General features: G+C 36.1%; 2 protein-coding genes, 1 long non-coding RNA gene and 1 pseudogene across 3 annotated transcripts in view; 1 reads left to right on the top strand and 3 right to left on the bottom strand.

Moving 5' to 3' along the window:
• Positions 1-1,741: 1,741 nt before the first annotated feature.
• LOC143181889 (uncharacterized) lies at positions 1,742-6,394 on the bottom strand. Its single transcript, XM_076382546.1, has 6 exons — positions 6,381-6,394; positions 6,071-6,338; positions 5,853-5,989; positions 2,399-2,534; positions 1,807-1,991; positions 1,742-1,760 (listed from the first exon to the last, which is right to left on the bottom strand). Exons 1-6 carry the CDS (start codon positions 6,392-6,394, stop codon positions 1,742-1,744), a joined length of 759 nt encoding a protein of 252 aa, XP_076238661.1.
• Positions 6,395-9,891: 3,497 nt separating this feature from the next.
• Naa60 (N-alpha-acetyltransferase 60) overlaps positions 9,892-22,794 on the top strand; it is a 79,834-nt gene continuing 66,931 nt past the window's right edge. Inside the window, exon 1 of the mRNA XM_076382210.1 lies at positions 9,892-10,559. Within this exon, the coding sequence (XP_076238325.1) occupies positions 10,313-10,559 (247 nt within the window). The 5' untranslated portion in view covers positions 9,892-10,312. The remainder of the gene's footprint in view (positions 10,560-22,794) is intronic.
• Positions 10,609-13,824, bottom strand: LOC143181676 (uncharacterized). Its single transcript, XR_013002318.1, has 2 exons — positions 13,065-13,824; positions 10,609-10,962 (listed from the first exon to the last, which is right to left on the bottom strand). It is a non-coding gene; the product is annotated as an uncharacterized LOC143181676 (long non-coding RNA).
• LOC143181847 (zinc finger BED domain-containing protein 4-like) lies at positions 17,827-18,626 on the bottom strand (annotated as a pseudogene).

Raw genomic sequence — 22,794 nt, 5'->3', positions numbered from 1 at the left:
TAAACTTCAAAAAATAAAGGTCGTACTTAAGCCCTTGGCAGGGCCGACTTAAACTTGATAAATTGTACAATTTTTCTTGACACCCTCCTCTCAACCACCCAATCCGGACCCCGTTAGATCCCTGAATTTCAGCGATTCTAACACCTTCTCTTAACCGCCTAATCCGGACCCTGTTAGATCCCTGAATTCAGCGATTCTAACACATATTTAGGGGGTGAAACTACCCCTCAAAATTAGCGGCAAAATTAGCGTGTTTCGCGTTTTGCGGAGACACACGCGGCTCTCGCAGCAGTCGTCTTTCGGCAGTGAGGCTTGCGCCAGTCCTTTAGACAGGTCGTCAAGCCATCATCCGCATAGCCAATTACACGATTTTAAGTACTTTGGTCGACAGACACTTGACATTTTACTTGCTTCATAGCTGAACCGTTGTCTCCTGCAACTAGGAAGCTGCTCTGTTCGATTTAATACGTATTATACGTACGACAGAGCACCTAGTTCGTCAAAAGGTGACAATTCAGCGAGATTTGTGCTCTTGGAATCGGGGTCTGCCCTGATTCTCTGAGTTTCGTCTTCGCCCAGGAGCAACAAAGGCCGCTGCCTGGTTGATCCCTGAGAGACGGGCTACAACAGAGAGAGCTAACGTTCGTGCCTATCACCTCTGCGTTACTCGCGCTCTGCCACCCCGTTTAGAAGCAACCCCCGTGTGACGAATAGAAGCACACGGTGAGGTGAACGAAGTCGTGGAGCCTCCGGCCGTCCTCAGCCTCCAGGACTAGCAATTGCTAGTTATAGCGTGTCCCCCCGCTCGCGAATCCCCGCATTTATCGGGATTCGTACGAAGCGAGCCTTTCTATAAGGTGCAAAGGTGAAGAGAAGAGGCCCCCCCTCCTCTCTAGCCACTCGCTCATTGACTTTTCCTTCGCCAGAGAAGAAGAGTCGATAATACAGTCCACTTTGGTACAGCTTGATTCATACTCTCGCTACCGCCGCGATTTCGCCGCTCTTTCTCGTTTTCAGACGCCAACGTCGCTGACGAGGCAGAATCCGGCATCGCCACGACCACCCAGGGCCCTCCGCTCCGCCGCCAGCCACTAGGAGCCCGCCAGGACCAGAGGAACCCCCAGCTCTCACGATACACGGTCAAAGATTTAATAAACGTCGTAAGCCCTTTTAAGGGCCGACTTAAAATTGAATGTGTGTAATTGTTTCTTTTCATTACCCGCAACTCTCACCTTGTCCGGAACCCAGCTAGATCACTTATTTTAAGCGATTCTAACACATGATATCAAATTACTGGTTTTATTACCTCCGATCCCTACTGAGGGGTGCACCATGCCGCATTCATGGCACATTTGTCTCACGGCGCGTCTTTGGCGTGCCGCCTGCTGCACGCGTGTCTTGTGATACGCCGCCAGCCCCTCCTGTCGCAGAGCTCCTCAACAGTCTGCGGCTACCGATGCTGCTTAGGGGGATGGTGCCAGACGAAGGTGACGAAGGAGAAAGAAAAAGAGGAAGGGGGGTAGTGACGTTGCGCCGCTACCGCTCCTCTCTTCGACGTTTCTCCTAGGCGCTTCTATACTTGTATCGTTGTTAGCTTGCTCTTATTTATTCTTATTCCAGCTTAATTCTCTATTTTTCGCTTGACCATTAATCATAATACTATCCTAATTATTTACTTCCTATTCTATTAGTGTGTTTATGATTATGCGTTTAAGACATAGTTAATTAATCATATTAATTTCTATATAATATTACTGTTTCTGTGTCCCTATTCTTTATCTATTTACATTCTGTTAATTTTCTTACTTAATTTCTAGGGCTTTCGCTTCTGATCTCTGGGTTCCGAGGGCGGCAACGACTTCGATTCCTCTCGGCAGCTGGAATTTTCGACTCATGACGGACTCCTCTTCCAGCCTGGTCCTGCTTTCTTGCTTCATCTCAGTATCGGTTTCGACGTCTCGTTTTCCTTCGCAGTCCACCATCTCGGCTACCTTTTGATCTGCAAATACAAGTGAGTATCTTATTTCTAATTTTCTACAAACTACTCTCTCTTCTTATTTACTGGTAAATTTATTTATTTACAGGTTTTATACTTAACTTTAGGCTTCTCCCTTTTATGTATCTTGCGTTGTAATTGTGTGTGTGTGTGTGCGGGGGGTGGGGGTGAGGGTGGGGGGTGGGGGGTACCAGGATAGCTGGTTCTAGGTCCCGGGGCGCAATTAAAACTTTATAGGTTAAAAAGACTTCCAATCTAGAACAGATTCGGTGCAAATCGGCGCAAGTCGAGTTGATCCCTTTGCAGGGGTCAGTGCGTCCGAGGACCCGTTTCACCCAACGTGATATACCACTTAGCTTCAACTGGGGAGAAACTATGGTACGGTCTTCAATGACGACGTACCCTCATCGAAAGGCGCTCCCTATATACGTCCGGGCCGCTAAAACAGGGGAGATCCCGAGGTTGGGGCAGTGGGTAGGAACGGGTTATTGCCTCCATGCTTCGGCATGAAGTCGAACGGTCCTCCTCCGACAGTGGCCTGAAAGTCACACCGGTGATCACTCCACCCTTTTAAAACTAGCATAACTTCGCATAACCTCGCATAGGTCTGGGTTAGGTTTGAGTTCGTTTCGAATACTCAGAGTGTATGGCTGTCGAGGAGTTGGGTGTTAAAATTATGCGAAAAGAAACTAAATCCGACGCAAAAAAAAGTGTATCAGTGCACAAGTGCAATTTTTGCTTCGGCTTAGTGGAGAAAATTATTTTATGTTAATAAAAATATAAGAAAAAGGCCTAATATATGATAAAGCACATTCAGAGGTTTTGGAAATGTTGTAATTTTGAATAATTTGTGCGATCGTTTCACTGTTCTCTACCAAGCCGAATCGTGTCTTTATGAATTTTAATTGTCATAGCGAGATATACCATTTCTTATCTATGTGCAGTACATTCACCTTCGGTAAACCAATTCGGATATGAAACAGTTTATCTAAGATCAATGTTTCACTGCGTAATGCTGGATAATAATTATCAAATACTGCATTGTATTTGTTTTTTGTATGATCACATACAGCAAATTCTTATGCAAGTTTAGTACTCTATTTTTCCTCAAAGCTAAACGCACCGCTTTCACAGAAGGATTGTGGTTATAAGTGCCACCATGCATTCTAGGAATCGAAAAAAGATTCTCTATAACATCTGAATTTAAGCGCGAAATTAACAAAAATAATGCACCATTCGAATGTAAATCGTCCCAAAGTTGTAAGGTGGCATTTATAAATTGTTGTAATCCTAAGAAACAATGCGGAGTTTTGGGACCATGTGGACCTAGAACGAACCAATTCGCGATATTCTCACGTTGTGTCAACAAATTGTCTCTAACCGTTGAATTTGTATATGAGATTGCGCACTTGTTTGGATTAGGATCACAAGGTACTCTGCTATTTAAATTATCAAACAAATTGTTGGGCGTTTCAAAGAAATTACCAGTAAACGGTGCAGTACTTGACCTTACGCATCCAGTGGCGTGAGCTGTATGCAAGGCAGAAGATACCGTATGACTAAAAACTTGGAAAGCAAGTTTGCATTTCATTCTGCCAAACGAATTTGGCCTTATATATTTTTCCGATAATTTATAAGCTGCTCGCGTACCTTTATGAGATTCTAAATTCCGCAAAGCAGCAACATCACCCCAGGAAACTCGCGAACCGTTAATGGAAAAATCATGTTTTAATAAATTATTTCTAATACTTTTGAACAAATGCAAATAATTAAACAATAAGAAAATTTTCTGACCATTTCTAAAAAAATTTGGATTTTGAACTGTGACTCTAGCTTGTGCCATACTTTGGTTGCTTGAACCCTGATCACAAACTATAGCTCTAACCCTTAAGCCTGCTTTATGTAATTCATCTAAAACTGAATCTAGTAATTAATAATAAATTTTCCGATGATACACCGTTTTTCGAAACAAAGAATGCTAGGGGCTGTTTCCAATTATTGTACAAACCTCTGAGCATAAAAACAAGTACAAGAGTACCTACTACCAGGTGAAGCGAATAATACAAATTGACTCCAACTAATTCAGCTCTCAATTATTTTATTGTCACACTCATACGAAGTATACAGGAATCTGTAGACGTGCCTACTCGGTTGCTCCGGACTAAGTGTTCCGCGCTTAGAAAATTCCGCCCTTAAAACCTACACGTAAAGAAAGATAGTGATAGTAGAAAGAACGAAGAAGGAAAACGGAAAGGAGAGAAAACCGGAGAGAAAGTTGAAAGAAAAGAAACAGTCCTTAAAGTCGCCCTGGTCTGGTCGCCAAATGTGCTTAATGATGACCAGGCCAGGACGAACCCTTGAGAGCGTAGAACTCTAAAGAATAGACAGGAAATAGTAAACACATCAGGAAAAGTAGAAAAGAGAAAGCTACGAAGACTAAAGGCAAAAATATACACTAACAATGAATTCATCACAGCAAGGGCGAGTTGGCCGTTACACACGCCACACAGGTATCTACCCAAAGGCCCCAAATTTTGGAAACTTTCAATAATTTGTTTTACTGGGTGGAACGCGAAAAACTTTTTTATGGCCATTTCATCAAAAGACAGAACGCAATTGCGGAACATATCATCCATATGTTCTATTTTAATTTTCAAACTTCGAAATAAATTCTGGCAAATCCCAGACCAAATTACTCCGAACCAACGAATAATAGTCATTGGACTGGAGAAATGAAATTTGAGTTGCTCAAGCATTTTGTTGTATAAAGAGGGCGAAGTGTAATGCAATGTTTGACATAATCGCTCTTGTTTCGACGTGTGTTTATTCCTTCTACGTGAAAATAATTGCATTAAATTAAATGTCAAAAGAAACCCACAAACCCTTTTCGCGATTACTTTCTTCAAACAATCATCACTGATGTCACCTGAAGAAAGCTTCTCATTTAAACGCGTGTATGCTTTACATTTCGCCCCCAGTCGCAAGCGAATGACATTATATTTGTCCTTCAATTGCTGTATTTGCTTCTCAAGTTTCATACCTGATCCTTTAAACAATTGACATGTGTCTTGGATGACGCGTTAGAAGTAGAAATACCGTCTATAGGATACAATTCAGGAATTGCATCCTGTTTTAAACGCCCTGTTGCATGAAAACTGTAATTCCGTGTTTGGCTTTTCCACCCAATCTTCCAAACCGCAATTAACTAACCAAATGATTAAACGTTCATCAGCGGAGACTTAAAGAGCATGAAATGTTCTTCCAGTTCTACCATCGCAAGTGGTTATTCCGCAATTGCAGTAAACGCACTTCTTGTACGCAACTCTAATGTCACGATGCTCCATTTTAAATTTCAATTACCACACAATGTCCAAATGTCCAACACACAATGGCCGTTGACTAAAAACCACCACATCTATACGATTAAATTAATGTACGGAGCTTTAGCACACGATACGCTAAAATAAAGAAAATATATGAATTTATAATTTATGAGATCTTAAGACGTGGTCTCCGACGCGCGTCCAGATGTTGCCTCCAGCCTCCGCGTTCGTGGGACGCGGCAGTCAGACGCAAGCAGCGATTCTCAGTAATTAGTCAATATAATATGCTATCGTTATCTGAAGAATACAGTTGAACATACGACATATTGTTTTGCTTTATTATTCAACTGTTTTATATATTAAACAATATGCATTATTAAACAATTATTGAGAATCGCTGCTTACGTCTGGCCGCCGCGCCGCGTCCCGCAAACGCGGTCGATGGACGCGGCGGCTGGACGCAGCGTCTGCACGCGCGTCGGAGAACGCATATCCGATAGACAAACAGAAATAAATATAAAGTAAAAACTTACGAGATATAGCTGTAAAAACCCTCCATCCATCCATCCATCACCCAGCTTCCAGTGCGGAGTTGATCAGCAGCTACATGACCTTCTCCAACGCTTCTCGGCCTAGGAGAAGCCGAACACCGAGCGGCGGCTGGCGCTGACTGACGAGGAACAGCACTGTGAGAACCATTTTTCCAGCATTCACTCTCGCGACAGCAGTGGTCGGTTCATCGTGCGTTTACCTCGGCGCAGAGATACTCGTGACCTGAGAGAATCGCGATCGGCCGCCCTACGCATGTTACTCCGCAATGAACGAAGTTTCGCGTCGCGTCCCGCGTTCGGGAAGGCCTACTCGAATTTCCTCGAGGAGTACGAGCAACTCGATCATATGCGCAAAGTTTGCGGATCTGACGGCTAGGGTTCCGAGGTATATTTTTTGCCGCATCACGGGATATTGCACGACACAAACGGTGAGTCCAAAATTCACATCGCACTACCTTCGGCGTATCCCTTAACGATTGCTTTCACCCCGAGCCAAAACTGCAGCTTGACCTAGCCGACGTCATCCTCCAATGGCGACGGTTCAGGTTCACATTCTCTGCAGACATGGAGAAAATGTACCGGAAAATACGCGTACACGAGGACGATCGCAATCTTTAATGGATTCTCTTGCGCCGCGATTCTTCGGTCCCGGTTCAGGAATACATTTTAACCACGGTCACATACGGCCTAGCGTGCGGCCCATTGAAAAAAAACAGTAATTTTAAGTAAATGTAATGAGCCAAGATCATACTTAATTAAGACTGAGGAATGGACAGACGTTGCGAAGGAATAGCAGTATGTTAAGAAATTCTGTTGGTAAGAGTGATAATAATAATGAGTTTGGATATATGAGTGAAAAAGAGGAAGTTGATGCGGAAAAAGATACTGAAACCATTATGTATGAGGATGCATCGGAATCACAGTTGAATAGCAGTAGTGGGGATTAAGTGGAAAATGAAAGTGCGACAGAGCAGGTGACTATTGATGAAAGAGTAAGAGTGTTGATAAATTGTAACGAAAGTACTAATAAGACGATATATGAAAATGTTAAGGCTTAATAGAAAACAAAAAGAAATACTAGACTCCCAACTAAATACGAAGATTATGTATTGTAAGAGCGTCAAAATTTGTATCTTAAAGGGGAAGGTGTTGAGAGTATTTCTTTTTATTGGCTTTAATTCATGTTAAGGGGATGAAAACCATCCTCAAAGTGGAAGGTGGAAAACATATTTCGCTTAATATCTCGAAATTTATTACTTGCAGCAAAATGGTGTAAATGGGGCGATTCGTATTTTTAAACGACGAATCCAACTATGTAAACAGTTTTTAAAAATATCAATTTATTTAAAAAATAGTATATTTTCGTTGTTTTCACTGACTAAATGTTAATTGATCGTTTCACGAATTTGTATGTGAATACCACAAAGCAAAACACAAAATATGGATAAAATAAAATTTTGAATTTTTACGATATAATTAAAATAATAACATTCCTAGTTAGACTACATTTTGTGCAAAATTCGGCTATGAAACGAGTGACCTTAAGAAACACATATATCCTACATAAACATTTTTTAAACAAGATTAGTAGTTTTTATTACAAAATAATTCTAATCTGTGAAAAGGTACATGAAAATTAGAATTATTTTAAATAGAAATTGAAAAAAAACCTCTCGAGAACTTCAAATGACGGACCTGCAGCTTATGAGCCGTTACTTATTTGTACTTTGCTATCATCTCCTTAAAATAAATTAATGCCAATAAAAAAAATACGCGTCAGATATTTTCAGCTACTCTATAATCCTTCCAAGTTTCATCGAAATCGGAGATTTACACCTTGCGATGTTCCCTTATAAGATTGTTTTCATGACATATTTCTTGGTTTAAGAGATTAATCCGTAGGAAAATAGTATCATGTTTATTTATAATACTGCAAAACATTTGTATATGATCCCAAAAATGGGGAAACATACTATTAATAACAACCCTACAGTTATCGTTGATAAAGTTTGACCAACTACAGTTCAAGATATGAGGCCTAAGGAACACCCAAACTAACTAAACTAATGTACTTTTTATTAAATTTTATTATTTAGGATCTACTAGTTACAAAACTTAAGGTCCAATCAAAGGGGATGGTTAAAGCTGATAGCAGATAGTTTAGATAATAATATGGAATGAGAGACAAAAGCCTATCTAAAATTAACGTACACTGTATCAACTATAATTCATTAAACTGATTACAGTAGACCAGCCAGCTACATAACCTTGTTCTTTAGTTAATATATTTTTTAATAAAAATGATAATGTATCACAAACTATGTTCTCCAATACCTTCGACGTAAGGTTTCTATTACTTATCAGTCTATAATTATAAATGAAAAGTCTGTCTTTACTCTTAAATACAGGAGTAACAAGACAACTTCTATGCCTCAGGAAAGATACTTGATATGAGAGATTTGTTACAAATAAGTAAAAAAATATACGAGAGACAGTTTTACAAGTTTCTTTATGTAAAACTTTAACCTACAAAGTTTGGATAATCTATCCTTCTATCTTTCTCAATTAGAAAATATGGTGTTTTAGTATCTTATTCCACTACTAGTAGGCTATTAAATTATTATTTCATTATATTGCTATATCCAAACGATTATCGACCATGCACATTATATTTATATATTTTGGATGACATGGACTAAAAAATTCAAATCAAACCAAGCAAATAGTTCACAAACATATCATAACAAAAATTTTATGCGCTGCCGATGCAAATAATTATTCGGAAGAAATCGATTCATTCGCATTTATGTAGGTTACGGTTACAGGATTGATGGTTCCATACTGGAAAGAAAAGAAGTCACAAGTGTAGTGATATCGTTATCTGACGACTATTCCTTGAGCTTGATTGCATACAGTGCCTCTGTCGGATTGTAAACTTAATAGTTTTGTGTTCTCTTCTAGAGGGAAGTTTAAACTTAAAATTTTCATGTAATGTAAAAAGTAATAATATTCATATACAACTAATTATATGCTCGGTACAGTTGTAACTTCCGCTTTATTTATTAGAAATATGTAAAAATAATCATTACAATAGCAAACGTATGTTTATTTAACAATCTAAAAACTATAAAAGAACACATTATAAATCCAGAAATCAAACTATAAAGACCTATTTAAAATATAGATTTCATTAGAGAATTTCAATATAAACTCTTTCATCTAAGTAAATCATTTTGTACATTCATTGGAAAAGTCTTTTAATACTCCACGACCAAGAACTCAGTCTAAGTAATAAAAATAACTAATTGGATATGCAACATAATATATATCCCCCCAATTCTCCATTCTCCTGATTCTCAAGGGAGGACATCTTTTTTCTTTGTCTACTTTTGCTCGAAGCGCGAATAATTTTCAAATCCTCAAACAATCAGCATGCTGAATTTCCTAGCTACTGCAATTGCTTTACTTTTGGAACTTCAAGTATTCGCAGCACCAAGATGGCTGGTGTTTATGACATCATTGCCTGGCATTTGCTGTTCCTACAGTTTGCTGAAGGTATACAACCTATGGATTTATTCCTTAGTCCGTGGCATAACTGCTTCATCTCATTGGCTGCAGTACTCACAGCACTGAGAGTAATAAGCAGCTAGAGTTGATGATATTACTGCCGCAGTATACTGAAAGTGTATAAATGAACGATATTTTTAACGCTACCAGTACTGGCAGTAATTCCCGAATACACCCTCTGTATGCTGTATAGGCAAAGTCCTTGAGAATTACTGCGAAAAACAGTCAGCTCATCTATAATATCAGATTCCATGTCGCAATTCTTAGCGCCACACGCGTGTAACGGTGCTGTTTGTAATTGACGTGTTTGAATTTCTGTTTACTGGTTTAATAAAATTTTTTCAAATTTAACAATGATTTTAGTAGTGACGCAAAAATTATATTAATCTCTATTTAACGGGTCTTTTACGTCGCGATAGAGTTCCTCAGTAAGTAAATAAGGAACTCTACGTCACGAGATTTCGAGTCAGCTGGAACTGTGCTTGTGGTAGTGAGAATTGCGCCACGGAACCTGGTGTCACAGATGAGAGCATGTACCATTTTTCGTAGTGACCCTAGGCCGATAAGACCAGGCAAGAATTGTGATCAAGTATTTTGTTCAACAATGTAATTTAGATAGTCCTGATGAATTATTATTTGAAGCATACTGTTAAAGGTTGTGCAGAATCGTTTATATCGCGAAAGAAAGTAGAAGAGAACGAAATGGATTGAGGTAGCGAGTGAAAAAAAGAAAGATAGAATGTGGGATAAGAGGAGGGAGAAAACAAAATGTCTGCGGATCCCGATATGTTTACTAGCAAACGTTTACATGCAACGTGACATGCTTAAGATTATTCAAGAAATGATTAATGAAATGACAGAAAAGCTGTGGCGTAATGGCCGTATCTTTTAATCGATACCTTATTTTGCCAGAAATTGAAAGAAGTGAGTTGAAAGTAGCTCAAGAAAGTAAACGTAAATATACAGATGAGAAGATTGCAAGAAATTCGTCTATTGAACAAAAAACCTCCGTGACACCGGCAACTGTACCCTTATGTGTTTTGAGTGATGTCCAGCTGCGTTTCCTCTGCCCTGATGATTTAGAGGAAGTACGGGCACTTTGTCAAGATTGGTTTCCAATTGGTATGAAGTTTTCTATGTATTAAAAAAAATATATTACAAGTTATATGAAGATAACTTATATTTGCACTTTTTAAATATAATTAATCCTTTATGGTTCTGTGTTCAGTCTTTTAAATAAATAGAGGACTTTATTGCTTTGTTTATGTTATTTTAGAAGGCAATTCATATTAGGTTTAAGCCAGATATTATACAGTATTAAATGGATTTATACATATGAATCAATTAAGGAATATGGAATATATAATAGCATAATCATTTGCTAAATATTGTTATTGGTTAGAAAGGAAAGAACTAGGTTTGTTGTAACGTTATCTAATTTCTACTGGAACAGTACACTCGTTTCTTTTATGGCCCCAGCAAACTCTACGCTAAACTTGGAAGACCCAATGTACCGTGTAGTACCCTAGAAAAGTAATGTGTGCATTTCAGGGTTATTTATATGCAAAAATAAAACAATCGTGTGTATTATGTTAATTATTGAAATAATTATAACTATTATATTATTGTATATTAATTAGTTTTATGTGTAAAGGGAATCTATAAAGTTAAATTCAAATTGTAACAAACTTTGCATAATAATTTCACTTAAGATAATGAAATAATTATTGAGAATGCTTAATATTAAAGTCTTAAAGAAAGATTATCTTTTTATAACATTATTTAGTTAATATTTACAGAATCATTTTTCAATGAAATATAGTTTATACATATGAATGAGGTAGTCAAGTAGGTTGATAATCTAAATATTTCAAGTATCAAAGTACTCTGAAAATTTTCATGAACAATGTGTTTGTGATTGTAGTGAAGAGATTAGATCGGTATTGGCGTAAAACTCTTAACCCACTTATAGCACATTAAAATACGTTAACTTTTTATTCTTTTTTGACATTAGTGCTTTGTATAAGTATTTCCAAACATGTGGGGCATGTACGAAGCAAGATATTGAAAAGAGTTCATATCTACATATGTTGTGAAATGCTTAATTTTTCAGTCATATGCTGTTCTATATTGCATTAGGTATGATATTCCTTTTAAGATCCATGACAGTGTTTCGCTCACTTAAAAAGCTGGGATATTTTTGGAACTAGTTCGACCTTACAGAAGATAGCACATGTATAGAGTATAAAAATATTAATGGTCATGGCTGAAAGGGGTGAATCTACACCTCTGGATCAGTGGACATTTGCAGAAAAATCTATCCGCAGACTTGTTTATAACATTGAAAATTAATTTTAATTTTCTTTATTATATAAATGTGTCCAATTTGTTGAATAAAAAAAAATATTTGTAAGGAACCATATGTTGCAAACGAACCATTTAGTATTACAATACGCACACCACTATGTTGGGCCTCACATTCAGTCTAGATGTTGTCGTATAGCAGAGTGTGGTTGGCTCATGCTCCTATGTGTGATTCTGCACAATGAAACTAATACCAACTATTTAACAATTTTTCCTGATTAAATGGTTTGTTTGTAGCATATAGTTCCTTTCAAATATTTTCTTTACTCAACAAACTGAACACATTTACATAATAAAGAAAATTAAAATTAATTTTCAATGTTATAAACAAGATTATGGTTCAGTTGTTTTGCAAATGTTCACTGATTCAGATGTGTAGATTCGCCCCCTTCAGTCGTAACCATAAATATTTTTACACCTTGTACATGCAAGAACTTGGCTATTGTTTTATCTAATATAAAACAGCGTATAATTATAAAACTAAGCATTTCTGAACATATGTGCACATGAACTTCCTTTTTTGTCTTCATGTCTAAAACCTAGCCTTCCAAAGTATCTTCTATGTTGGATACAGCTTATCTGATATATAGCTACGTCATAGTTTTATTTCATGCTTATATGAATGTCACATCCCTTGTGACATAACTGATACAGTAAAATTATAATATTATATCGGAAGTGACATACAACCTGTAAGGTTTAAGGGGGTATTCTGGTCTAGCATGTGAGTTTCATTATCACTTTTTGAAATTTTTTGTAGAAAATCAGAGTAAATATAGTACACAACATTTTTTTAAATATTGTATTTGGTCTTTTAGTAATATGCAGACACATACGACAAAATAATAAATGTGACATGGCTGTATGAGCTTTGTAGCCATCTAAAAGAAATGTTTAAAAAAAAATTATATTCATTAAGGTTGTAACTATCGTTTGAATGACAGTCATACATTAAAATTAATTTTTAACAAACCGGTGCTATGATAAAGAGGAAAGTTCTTTTTTTCTCTTGAATATTTGTATTAATTTGTATTAATTATTAAAAGGTCATTTTTATAAATATTTCTATAATTTTGGTCCAGTCGAGAATGACATCATTTTAGAATGTGCACTCAAAAGGTCATTAAGACGAATGCACCGTTATAGAGATATTGTGGCTATCATTTTAAAGAATGTAGTTCCGAAAAAATGAGGTTTAAATTTTACTTTTAGTTTTTCTCCAATACAGAAAAATTAATCGCACTTACCTTCAGTTGACAGTACCTTATCTTAAAAAAATTGAAGTTAAGCTAATTGTCCATATTTTGTAGCCTTTTTGTACTATATATTTGACTTGCGCTGCTTAACTTTGTTCTCACGCACCTTATCTTCTTTGTCGTTTTTTGTTCTGTTTTCCGACCAATGTTGACTCCTATTATTAACATCATATTGAGAATAGTATTCAAGCCTTTATCAAATATGTACAGATATATTGCAAAATTTCAATTGTTGTTGGTCCGAAATGCAGGTGTTCGAGAAAATGCAGACTTTCGTTTTTATTTTGAGTATTTGCTTCCAAACATCTCTCCAGTAAATCATATGAATGATACATGGAGACAGGCATAATGGGAACCAAGGGGACAGTCATACGTTCACCTGATGTCTAGCACAATGGTATTCAGCTAGCGGTGAAATCCGCGTACGGTTTTTTTTAAACTTCTATAATTTTATCATTTTAACGAATTCGAAAAATATTTTAAAGGCCATATATATTTGGAAAATGTAAAAATCCAAAAATCGATTTTTTGTCACTTCTAGACCAATATACTCCCTTGACCCTTTCGTTCCAGCGTAACTGCCCGCGAACATGTTCTACCTATACGGAGTAACTACCACGAGTGTTGGTTTTTAGATTCAATAGTTCATTACGTGAATGTCGACTATAGTTAGCGCTCGAACTTACAGGCATTCACATAGACGCCGACTATAATCGGCGCTTGGATCCACAGATCTTCACATGAATGCCGACTATAATCGGCGCTAAGACCGAAAGGTTTAATATAACATATAAAAATATTAGATCTTTAAAATGTTATTCTTTCAAAATAAAGATAAATTGGACACGAGTAATGATATATTTTCTATTGCTCTTGCACCCCAAGAGTTTTCGTTTGTTGATCATATTGCAATAATTGAACGCATCATGGATATGCATGTAATAATCGATTTCTATGTATATAGCAGTTAAAGTACTAATTAATTTCTGACAAAAATATTTCTTAAATAATACTTACAAGAAACGTTTGTCTTATTGTGTTTACACAAAAAATCAATAGTTTTGCTAATTTAAACTTTATTTTCTACAAAAGTTTATTACAATTTAGAAAATGATATAACATCAGGTAATTAATGTTCAAAAATACTTTTAAAACATAACGGTTCACCTGAGCTGATGGCATTAAGTTGTAATATATTCTTACACATTAGTTGTTAACAATTGTTTTTGCTGTTGATATGTTATGTTTTATTTCTTTATATATGGTATCCATCGATAAGTGCCGTTTGAAATAACTGCTAAACGATTGACTTTATAGAAAAGGCGTCAAATGTATTTTTAATAGCTTTTTTACGCAGAATACGTTAATGCAACGCAATTTTTTACTTAACTTTTCAAGGTCATTTGGAAATTACTGTATTTTTTGAATGGATTGCTAGTTTTTGTTTTATTACAATGAAAGAGCGTAAAAAACAAATTCAAAACACAACTTACAAATGACCTTGAAGTGACGTTCCAAGTCGTAAAAAGGGAGTTTCTATTGTAACAGAAGAGGATGAGCTTTTTTGTTCTTTCATGTACTTTGTCCACCGAATATGTTTAAAATTTCTTCCTTCGGTTACTAAACATAGATGTAGCCTTCTCGAATACAATTTTTTCATAGCAAGTCATAAATTACGACTTGGAAGGTCATTTCAAGGTCACTTATAAGCAGTAGTGTTTTGAATTTGTTTTTTACGCTCTTTCACTGCAGTGAAACGAAAATATAACATCCATTAAAAAGAAAATAAAGCAACCTTCAAATGGCCTTGAAAAATGAAGTAAAAAATTGCTTGCCTTGCATTAACGTATGCACTTTTTTCGCACAGTCATTCATTTAACAGATATTTCAAATGGCATTTATCGATGAACATTCTGTATATCTTCTATCCTTTATACACTTAGTTGTTATATTATGTTTCATACATCAACTTCTTGCGTTGCAAAGCCCTAAAGTGCTCACAATGGTGTAATACGTTTGCTCCCAATCACGCGTTGGCGTGTAATGAGAATTTCCCACAAATTGCCATTCACGCACCATCGCGTCAATACCACATCTGAAGAATCGATAAAAAGAATAGTTAAGGATATTAATTAAAGTTGATTAAGGTTAAGAGTAGAATCAATTAAATGTGATAAAACATGTTTAATGAATTATTATATTAAAAAGTATAATGTATAATACATATTCTTTATAATTGCAGTTGTAGTTTATTTAATTGAAAATATTCTAGTTTCATTTTCTATTTGTAAAAGTTGAAAAATAAAAAATTATAATTTAGAAAATTCATAAAAGCATAAAGTGTACGTTTAAACTAAAATGTATCTCATATAAACCATTAGACAAATTGTTATCATACTTATTTTCATGCACACAGCAATAAGATATTTGCATCAAAGCTAGATTTGGGTTAGGTTTTAAATGTTTCAAATAAAAAAGGAATTATTGGGTTTTATGACAAAAACTGTGTTATCTTATCAATATGTAGATTTCAATTATAATGAAACAATAAGCCAAGCCAAGCCAAGATTAACTAAACAATTAACAAAAATTAAAGAATTAAAGACAAATGTTCAATGAAAGAATTAAAGTTAAAATTTAAAGAAAGTAATAAAAGTTAGAACACACACCAGTTTTTTCGAGCAAGTGAACTTAAAAATAACGATATGTTTAAGTGCCTACCAATTAATCTATTACGGTTGTCGCACATGATCAAGCTTGCTTTAGAAAACAGGCATTCCGAAGGAACACTTGTAGCAATTATCGACAGCATCTCATTGCTATTTTATTCAGAAATAGGAATGATTTTTCAACATTTCTCCAATATGTGAAAATGTCCTCCTGCCTCGAAATTCTTGTTAATTCTAAATATTGCTCTAATTCAAGATGTCTTGTTATACTAGAATTTGCACTTATAGATTCTTGATCAATATTTAGCGAATCATTGGTTGGTTTTATTAGTTTTATTGGTTTTATGGTTTCTATTGGTTTTATTAGTTTGAGGAGATTTTATACATACGTTTTGTGCTGTTAAAGAATGTTAAAAAATTTTGTATTTAAATTTCAATACTTACTCTGTCTGAAGTATGGACGATGTTTCTTATAGTACTGATAGTACTGATAGTAATACTGATACAGAACTGAGAAAAACTTATCGTTTTTATTTACATTTCGTACTTTCTACGATCAGCATTCAAGTATCTTTGTTTACAAACTGAGAACTTTTGAATTTGTTTACATGCACTATTTTATGGTAATGATATATTGGTGGTTCGTAAGGTTTTGACACTATACTAACATAAATCGAATAAACGAACTTTTGGCTGTAAATTATGATATTCTTATAGAAACTTCGTCCACTTTATAAAAGAAATGGATGGATATAAAGAGATCTTAAACTTTATAATATACGAACAGAAATGTTTATACTATAAGCAAGTAGACATTTATTCTCTATTTATGTGCAATAATTCAGACTAGGAAGAATCCCGCAGTTGTTGGACCATCTGAAGTTATTGCCACTTGGTATAAAGGGGTTAATTTTTAAAATTTTAAAAGAAGAAGGAAACAGTATCAATTTTAAAAACTCACCAATAGAATTTAAATTTCCTTGATATATTTGCGACACACAGAATCTCACTTGTACTCTCAAAATATATTATTCAAAGCTGATAATCCTGTTTTTGAAGAAAGAATTAGACACGTACCCACGCACACTATTGAATAACTATTTAACTAATTTATACGAAATAATTTGAAAATAATATATATGTATAAGGAAAAATTATGACATAAAATGAATTGACACGAACTTTCTAAGTCCTTTTCTTCCTATTTAAAAATATTAAGAAATAGAAGAAAATTCTATCTTTAAAAGATAGGGGACTTACGACACACATCTCGACGTGTGTTGTACGTCGAACAAGTGTCGCGGCATCACGCCTTCGAAAGGATTCAGGGTCAATCCATTCCGACTATGAAAGGGTTATATCGCTGCTTCATTAATGAGAACACGATTTCGGCGCTATTGAGTCCGTGATTGGTCAAGCTTTATGGTTAAAGAAATCTGAGTAACGTGTATGTGTGAATGTTCTAATTCGTTCTTTTACATCACGAATTTTCTCACACGACGCACCACCCAATTCGCGGCAATCTCTCGTATACATTCAGTGTATCGCTTTACAATAGCTGATTAGCCAAAAAAATGTTGAAACATCGCCGGCAGAGATTCGAGGAAGATGACATCTTTAGCGTTCTAACAGGTGTTTTTGAATTTTGAATTTAAATATTCACTTGGCAAGGTTTTCCATAATGCTTATGCGTTGCCAAGTTTCCAATAATCAAAGAACTATAAAAAGTGTGAACTTAACTAAGGGTGTCACAATTCCGAATCAAATTTATGTTCAACAAATGGAAAAATATATTTGGAATGGCTCACCACGTACACAATATGATCTTTAACACGTTCGTTGCCAAGCGCGAGTTTCTCGCCGGGCCCAACTAAAAATTCGATGAACTTCAACAAGAACAGCGTCACACATATTTGGGTGACGGGGCCCGTACGAAAGCATACCCGTGGTATGATTGATCGCGTCGATCGCGTCACCGAAAAAGATATTTGGTTTTATAAACCCAAAGGCTAGGATTGCGCTCGATTAGGGAAGTTCCCACAATGCTTTGCATTATCGAGACGCAATTCAACCGTGTTATATATAAAGAAAATTAAATTTTTATGTTATGTTATTTATCTTCTGCTCCATGCAGTGAACTATTGGAATTATAATACTGCAAGTAGGATATTGATCTTCACTTATATCTGTAATTACATTTCTTATGGGTTCCATGATTGGGTGGGAATATATCTCTAATAACTTTAATTTCTTCTCTGTTCAAAACATCGATAGGATTTTCACATTTTGACATCACAGTATAAATATGTTCTTTCAATTCTAAGTATCTTTCAATCATGTCACTTTTTGTAGTCCATCGAGTTGGAACGTCTTGTGTAAGGTTAAGTCTTCTCTAAGTTACGTCTAAGCACAGTCCTTTCAGTTTTTCCTGCTAGTAACTGCACTTCTTTTAATTTATCAGATGTTCGAATACTTCTCCTGGCGAGTATTACTATGGACTTTATTTCGTCGATAATGCTTGTTACTTCTGTAAAATTATGCAATGTATCGGGAAGAAGGTGAGCAACAACATGTGTAATACAGATTAGATGCGGATCTTTTCCAATTAATTCGACGCAGGCCTTTTTGATAGCTGTCTCGCCATCCGATACTATTGTCGTTACTTTGTCCTTTTTAAGTTTAAATTCTTATATTTTTTCTATGTGTTTTTTAAAATAATAAGCAGTATGACGCTCATGTAGTGATATGCATCCTAAACAGTCACTTTTTATATTTGAAGAATTTTATAAATAGTGGATTGTTATTCCTAGGTAACTCTGATTAGAGCAATCAGTCCAATCGTCGCGCGTTAGACAATAAAAATCTGAATTTTGTAGATCTTTAATGAAATTCTGTTTCATGATATTGTATCGTAATTTGAGGTTTTTCGTCATCGTTTTTTTTCAAAGGAGGCTTATAGAGGGGCGTCAGAACTTTAAGTAATGTTAGAAATTCTTTATATTCTATGATGGAAGTAGGAAGCAAATCTTTACAAATTCTGAATAAAATTGCATTTATCATTTTGTCCGACATAGAACCTCCTTTTTGTAGGAAGGTCAGCGGTAAGGTTCTCGAAAGAAAAATCCGTTAGCTGAAGGTAACAAGAATATTTATTCCGCATCTCGCGGCGGTCGAGACCGAACAGACGCTCTCCTCTCGGCACGCTCAAGCCAGGACTCGAAAAAAACAAAAACACTCGCCGCTCCTGATCGCGCTCGAGCTATGACCAAAATATGTAATTTTCCGTAGCGCTATATGGCACGACAATGGTCGTGCCGTCGTGCGATTCCGCGCTCGCACTCTTACAGTTCGGCCATTTCTGACACTATCCGTCCTCGGTCATGGGAGACACGCGAAGTACAATTGACGTAAACACATTTACAAGAGCTTACCAATTAGACAGTATCTTGAGTATAATAACATGAAATGCGTAGTATAGTATTATAAGATAGATGTACACATATATAAAACATTATACAGGGTGTAACAAAAATGTCGCAGTTCCTTAAAAGGGGTGATTCAGGGGGTGATTTGAAACAACTTTTTTCTTAGCGAAAATGTAAGATGAGGCTTCGTTAACGAGTTATTTACGAAAAACACCGGCCAATGAGAGCGCGAGTTTGCCGCCCGAGCGACTGCGGTAGCGTTGGGTACGCGCGCTAGATGCTACGGTTGTACTCCGAACAAGAAAGTCGTCATACATCGAAGAAAATAGCATTAGTACGAAAACTGAAAGCGACATAATAAATAATACCGAGTCCTTTTTTTGTGTATCACTTGAAGCGAATAATTACTTAAAATCGAGGAAAACTACGTGCAACGTAAAAACACGAATATGTAAATTTCTTATTCGCATAACGTATAAACGAAAAAGCAATACAACGAAAAATAAAGGAAGAAGAGGACAAACTTCACCTGTAGTTTGTAAACCTGTGTCACTGGGTCACTGTACCGATCCTGGTCATCGACCGTCGAAATGGTTTATGCTAGGGCACGCGTTTAGGTAATTTATGGCTTTATTGCTTTGGTTTCGAAGGAGACATGACCTCGGAGTGTCCGAACAAAGAAGGTCTGAGGTGCTTAAACTACGTGGGGGGTACAAGGAGCTTCTTTGGAAAAATTCTACCCTGCCATAAACCATTCCAGAGGTCGATGACCAGTATCGGTACAGTGACCCAGTGACACAGATTTACAAACTACAGATGAATTGCATTTAATTCATTAATGATTATTATTTTTTAAATCTAACGCAGACTACTTTCAACGTTTCTATCTTCAACGTTAATTCTCCAATTCTCCATTCATTTCTTTTGTTGCATTGCTTTTTCGTTTATACATTATGCAAATATTTTCACACTAATGCTATTTCCTTCGACGCATGTCGACTTTCTTGTTCGGAGTACAACCGTAGCGACCAGCGCGTACCCAACGCTACCGCAGTCGCTCGGACGGCAAACTCGCGCTCTCATTGGCCGGTGTTTTTCATTAATAACTCGTTAACGAAGCCTTATCTTACATTTTCGCTAAGGAAAAAGTTGTTTCAAATCACCCCCTGAATCACCCCTTTTAAGGAACTGCGACATTTTTGTTACACCCTGTATGTATTACTTATAGGAAATAAAAGGGTTAATATGCGCATTATACATAAGATTATTCAGATTCTTCATGTACGCGGACCCATGGTTTCATTTGATCAGGTTCTACTACTGTAGAAAATGGCGCTCGCGACAATTGGGAACCTTCTACGTCGCTAACTATGTAACGATCACGGTCTAAAACTTTGGTGACCTCATATGGTCCTTTAAATTTAGGTATGAGTTTTTTATTTATCCCTGGGGTAACATCGTAGTTACGGATCATTACATAATCTCCGGTCTTGTAGATGGTTCCAGGTTTACGTTTTTTGTTGTATTCTACTTCGTTTGCTTTCTGTTTTTGCAAAATTGTTTTACTCGCTACGTCCCTGATATTGTCAAGCTGTCTGTTGTCCTCGCTATATGTATCCAATATCGGTCTTAGTGTATCATTAGCAGAACCTAACTGATTAATTCCAAATAATATCATACTAGGACTAGTTCCAGTTGATTTGCAAAGAGTATTATTGATTGCAAAATCTACTTGTCCTAATATCCGATTCCAATTTTTTAATGTATCGGTTAATTTAGCAAGCATCGGCGTAATCATGCGGTGATACCTTTCGACCTGTCCGTTTGCCCTTGGCTTTCCTACTGCAACTAAAACGTGACTAATCACTTCGTTCGTCACAAATTCTTTAAAATTATTTGAAATAAAACAAGAGCCTCGGTCACTAATTATTCTGTAAGGTTTGCTATAATGCCTGAAATAATCTCTTAGATGCTTAATCACTTCCTCTGTTTTTGTTGATTTACAACTATATAATCTAATGAATTTAGAAAACGCGTCTATAATGGTAAGAATAAATTTATAGCCCCTACTGCTTCTTTCTAAGGGACCATAATGATCAATGTGTATTGTATGGAAGGGAAGTTTTTCATTTTGTAACGAATGTAAATAACCTTCGCTTTTGCCCTCAATAGGAGAAAAATTGATACACTTTAGACAATTATCTATATGGTTTCGGACCTTTTCTCTCATTTTCGGAAATCAATATACGCGATTAATATATTCTACCACTTTGTCCATACACAAGTGTCCTAAGTCGTCGTGGCATGTTCTAATAACGTTCGTTTCCATGCTCGAAGGTACAAAAAATAATAATTTCTGATTTTTCGCTTTTAGATAAACTAATCCATCGCGTAATTCGTAAAACTTATCTTCTACGCTTTCTAATCGCTGTTTGAGTTCTTGGATACGTTTATCCTGATTTTGCTTGATTGCTAATACTTGTTCGAAAGTATTACATTGTAACACTAAAATATTATGACATCTGCTCAACGCATCCACATGACTCATTCGACTATTAACACGGTGTTCTAACTCATATTCATAGTTCTGTAAAAATAGGGCCCATCTATAAATCCGAGGGTTGACGGATTGCTTGTTCAAGGTTAGACGAAAGCTATCATAATCCGTAACAATTTTAAAGGGGAGACCAGCTAAATATATATGAAATCTCTTGATCGCATAAATTGCAGCTAAGCATTCCAATTCGAAACTGTGGTATTTGGACTCGGGAATGGATGTCCTCTTGCTAAAATAAAACACTGGCCTGAAAATTCCATTCAACTGCTTTTGCATTAAAATAGCACCAAAACCGCTGGAACTGGCGTCACAGTGAAGTTCGGTTTTTAATTTTGGGTCATAAATGGCTAATACCGGTTCACTTGCTAGGCATTGTTTTAATATTTCGAATGCCTTATGTTCTTTCGAGCTAAATCGAAATTCGGTTGATTTCTTTACCAGATCATAGAATGGTTTCGCGATTAACGAAAAGTTTCTAATAAACCTACGAAAGTAGCTTGCTAAACTTACGAATCGTTGAACTTCTTTGGCACTTTTAGGGATTGGATAATTCAAGACGGATTCTACGTTGTCTTTGCTAGGTCTAATGCCGTTCTCATCGATTAAGTAACCCAAGTATGTAACTTCGGTGTACAGAAATGAGCACTTGTCTACTAATTTACTAGTACATGCTAATTGAAAAATTTCTTGTAAAATCGATAGATGACTATCCACTGTATTAGTAGCTACTAGAAGATCGTCGATATATAATAAAATCTTGTCTTGCTCGACTAGATGCTTAAATGGTATATCTTTGAAAGACATGCGGTGCATTCGTTAATCCGAATGGCATTTTCAGATATTCAAATTGTCCCCATGGGGCCACAAAAGCAGTAAATTTAATAGAACCTTCAGCGACCTTTACGTGGTGGAATTCATTCTTCAAGTCCAATTTAGAAAAGTACTTTTTATTCTTTAAGCGATCAAGACGATCATCAATCAGTGGTGTAGGGAAATTATCTTTTATCGTGATTTTGTTGAGTTCGCGATAATCAACACAAAGTTTTAAGTCGCCATTTTTCTTTTTCACTAAAACAATGGGACTCG

This window comes from Calliopsis andreniformis, chromosome 7 (assembly GCF_051401765.1).
Source record: "Calliopsis andreniformis isolate RMS-2024a chromosome 7, iyCalAndr_principal, whole genome shotgun sequence".
In the NCBI taxonomy this organism is placed as follows: Eukaryota; Metazoa; Arthropoda; class Insecta; order Hymenoptera; family Andrenidae; genus Calliopsis; species Calliopsis andreniformis.
This window is presented reverse-complemented; position numbering and strand designations above follow the sequence as displayed.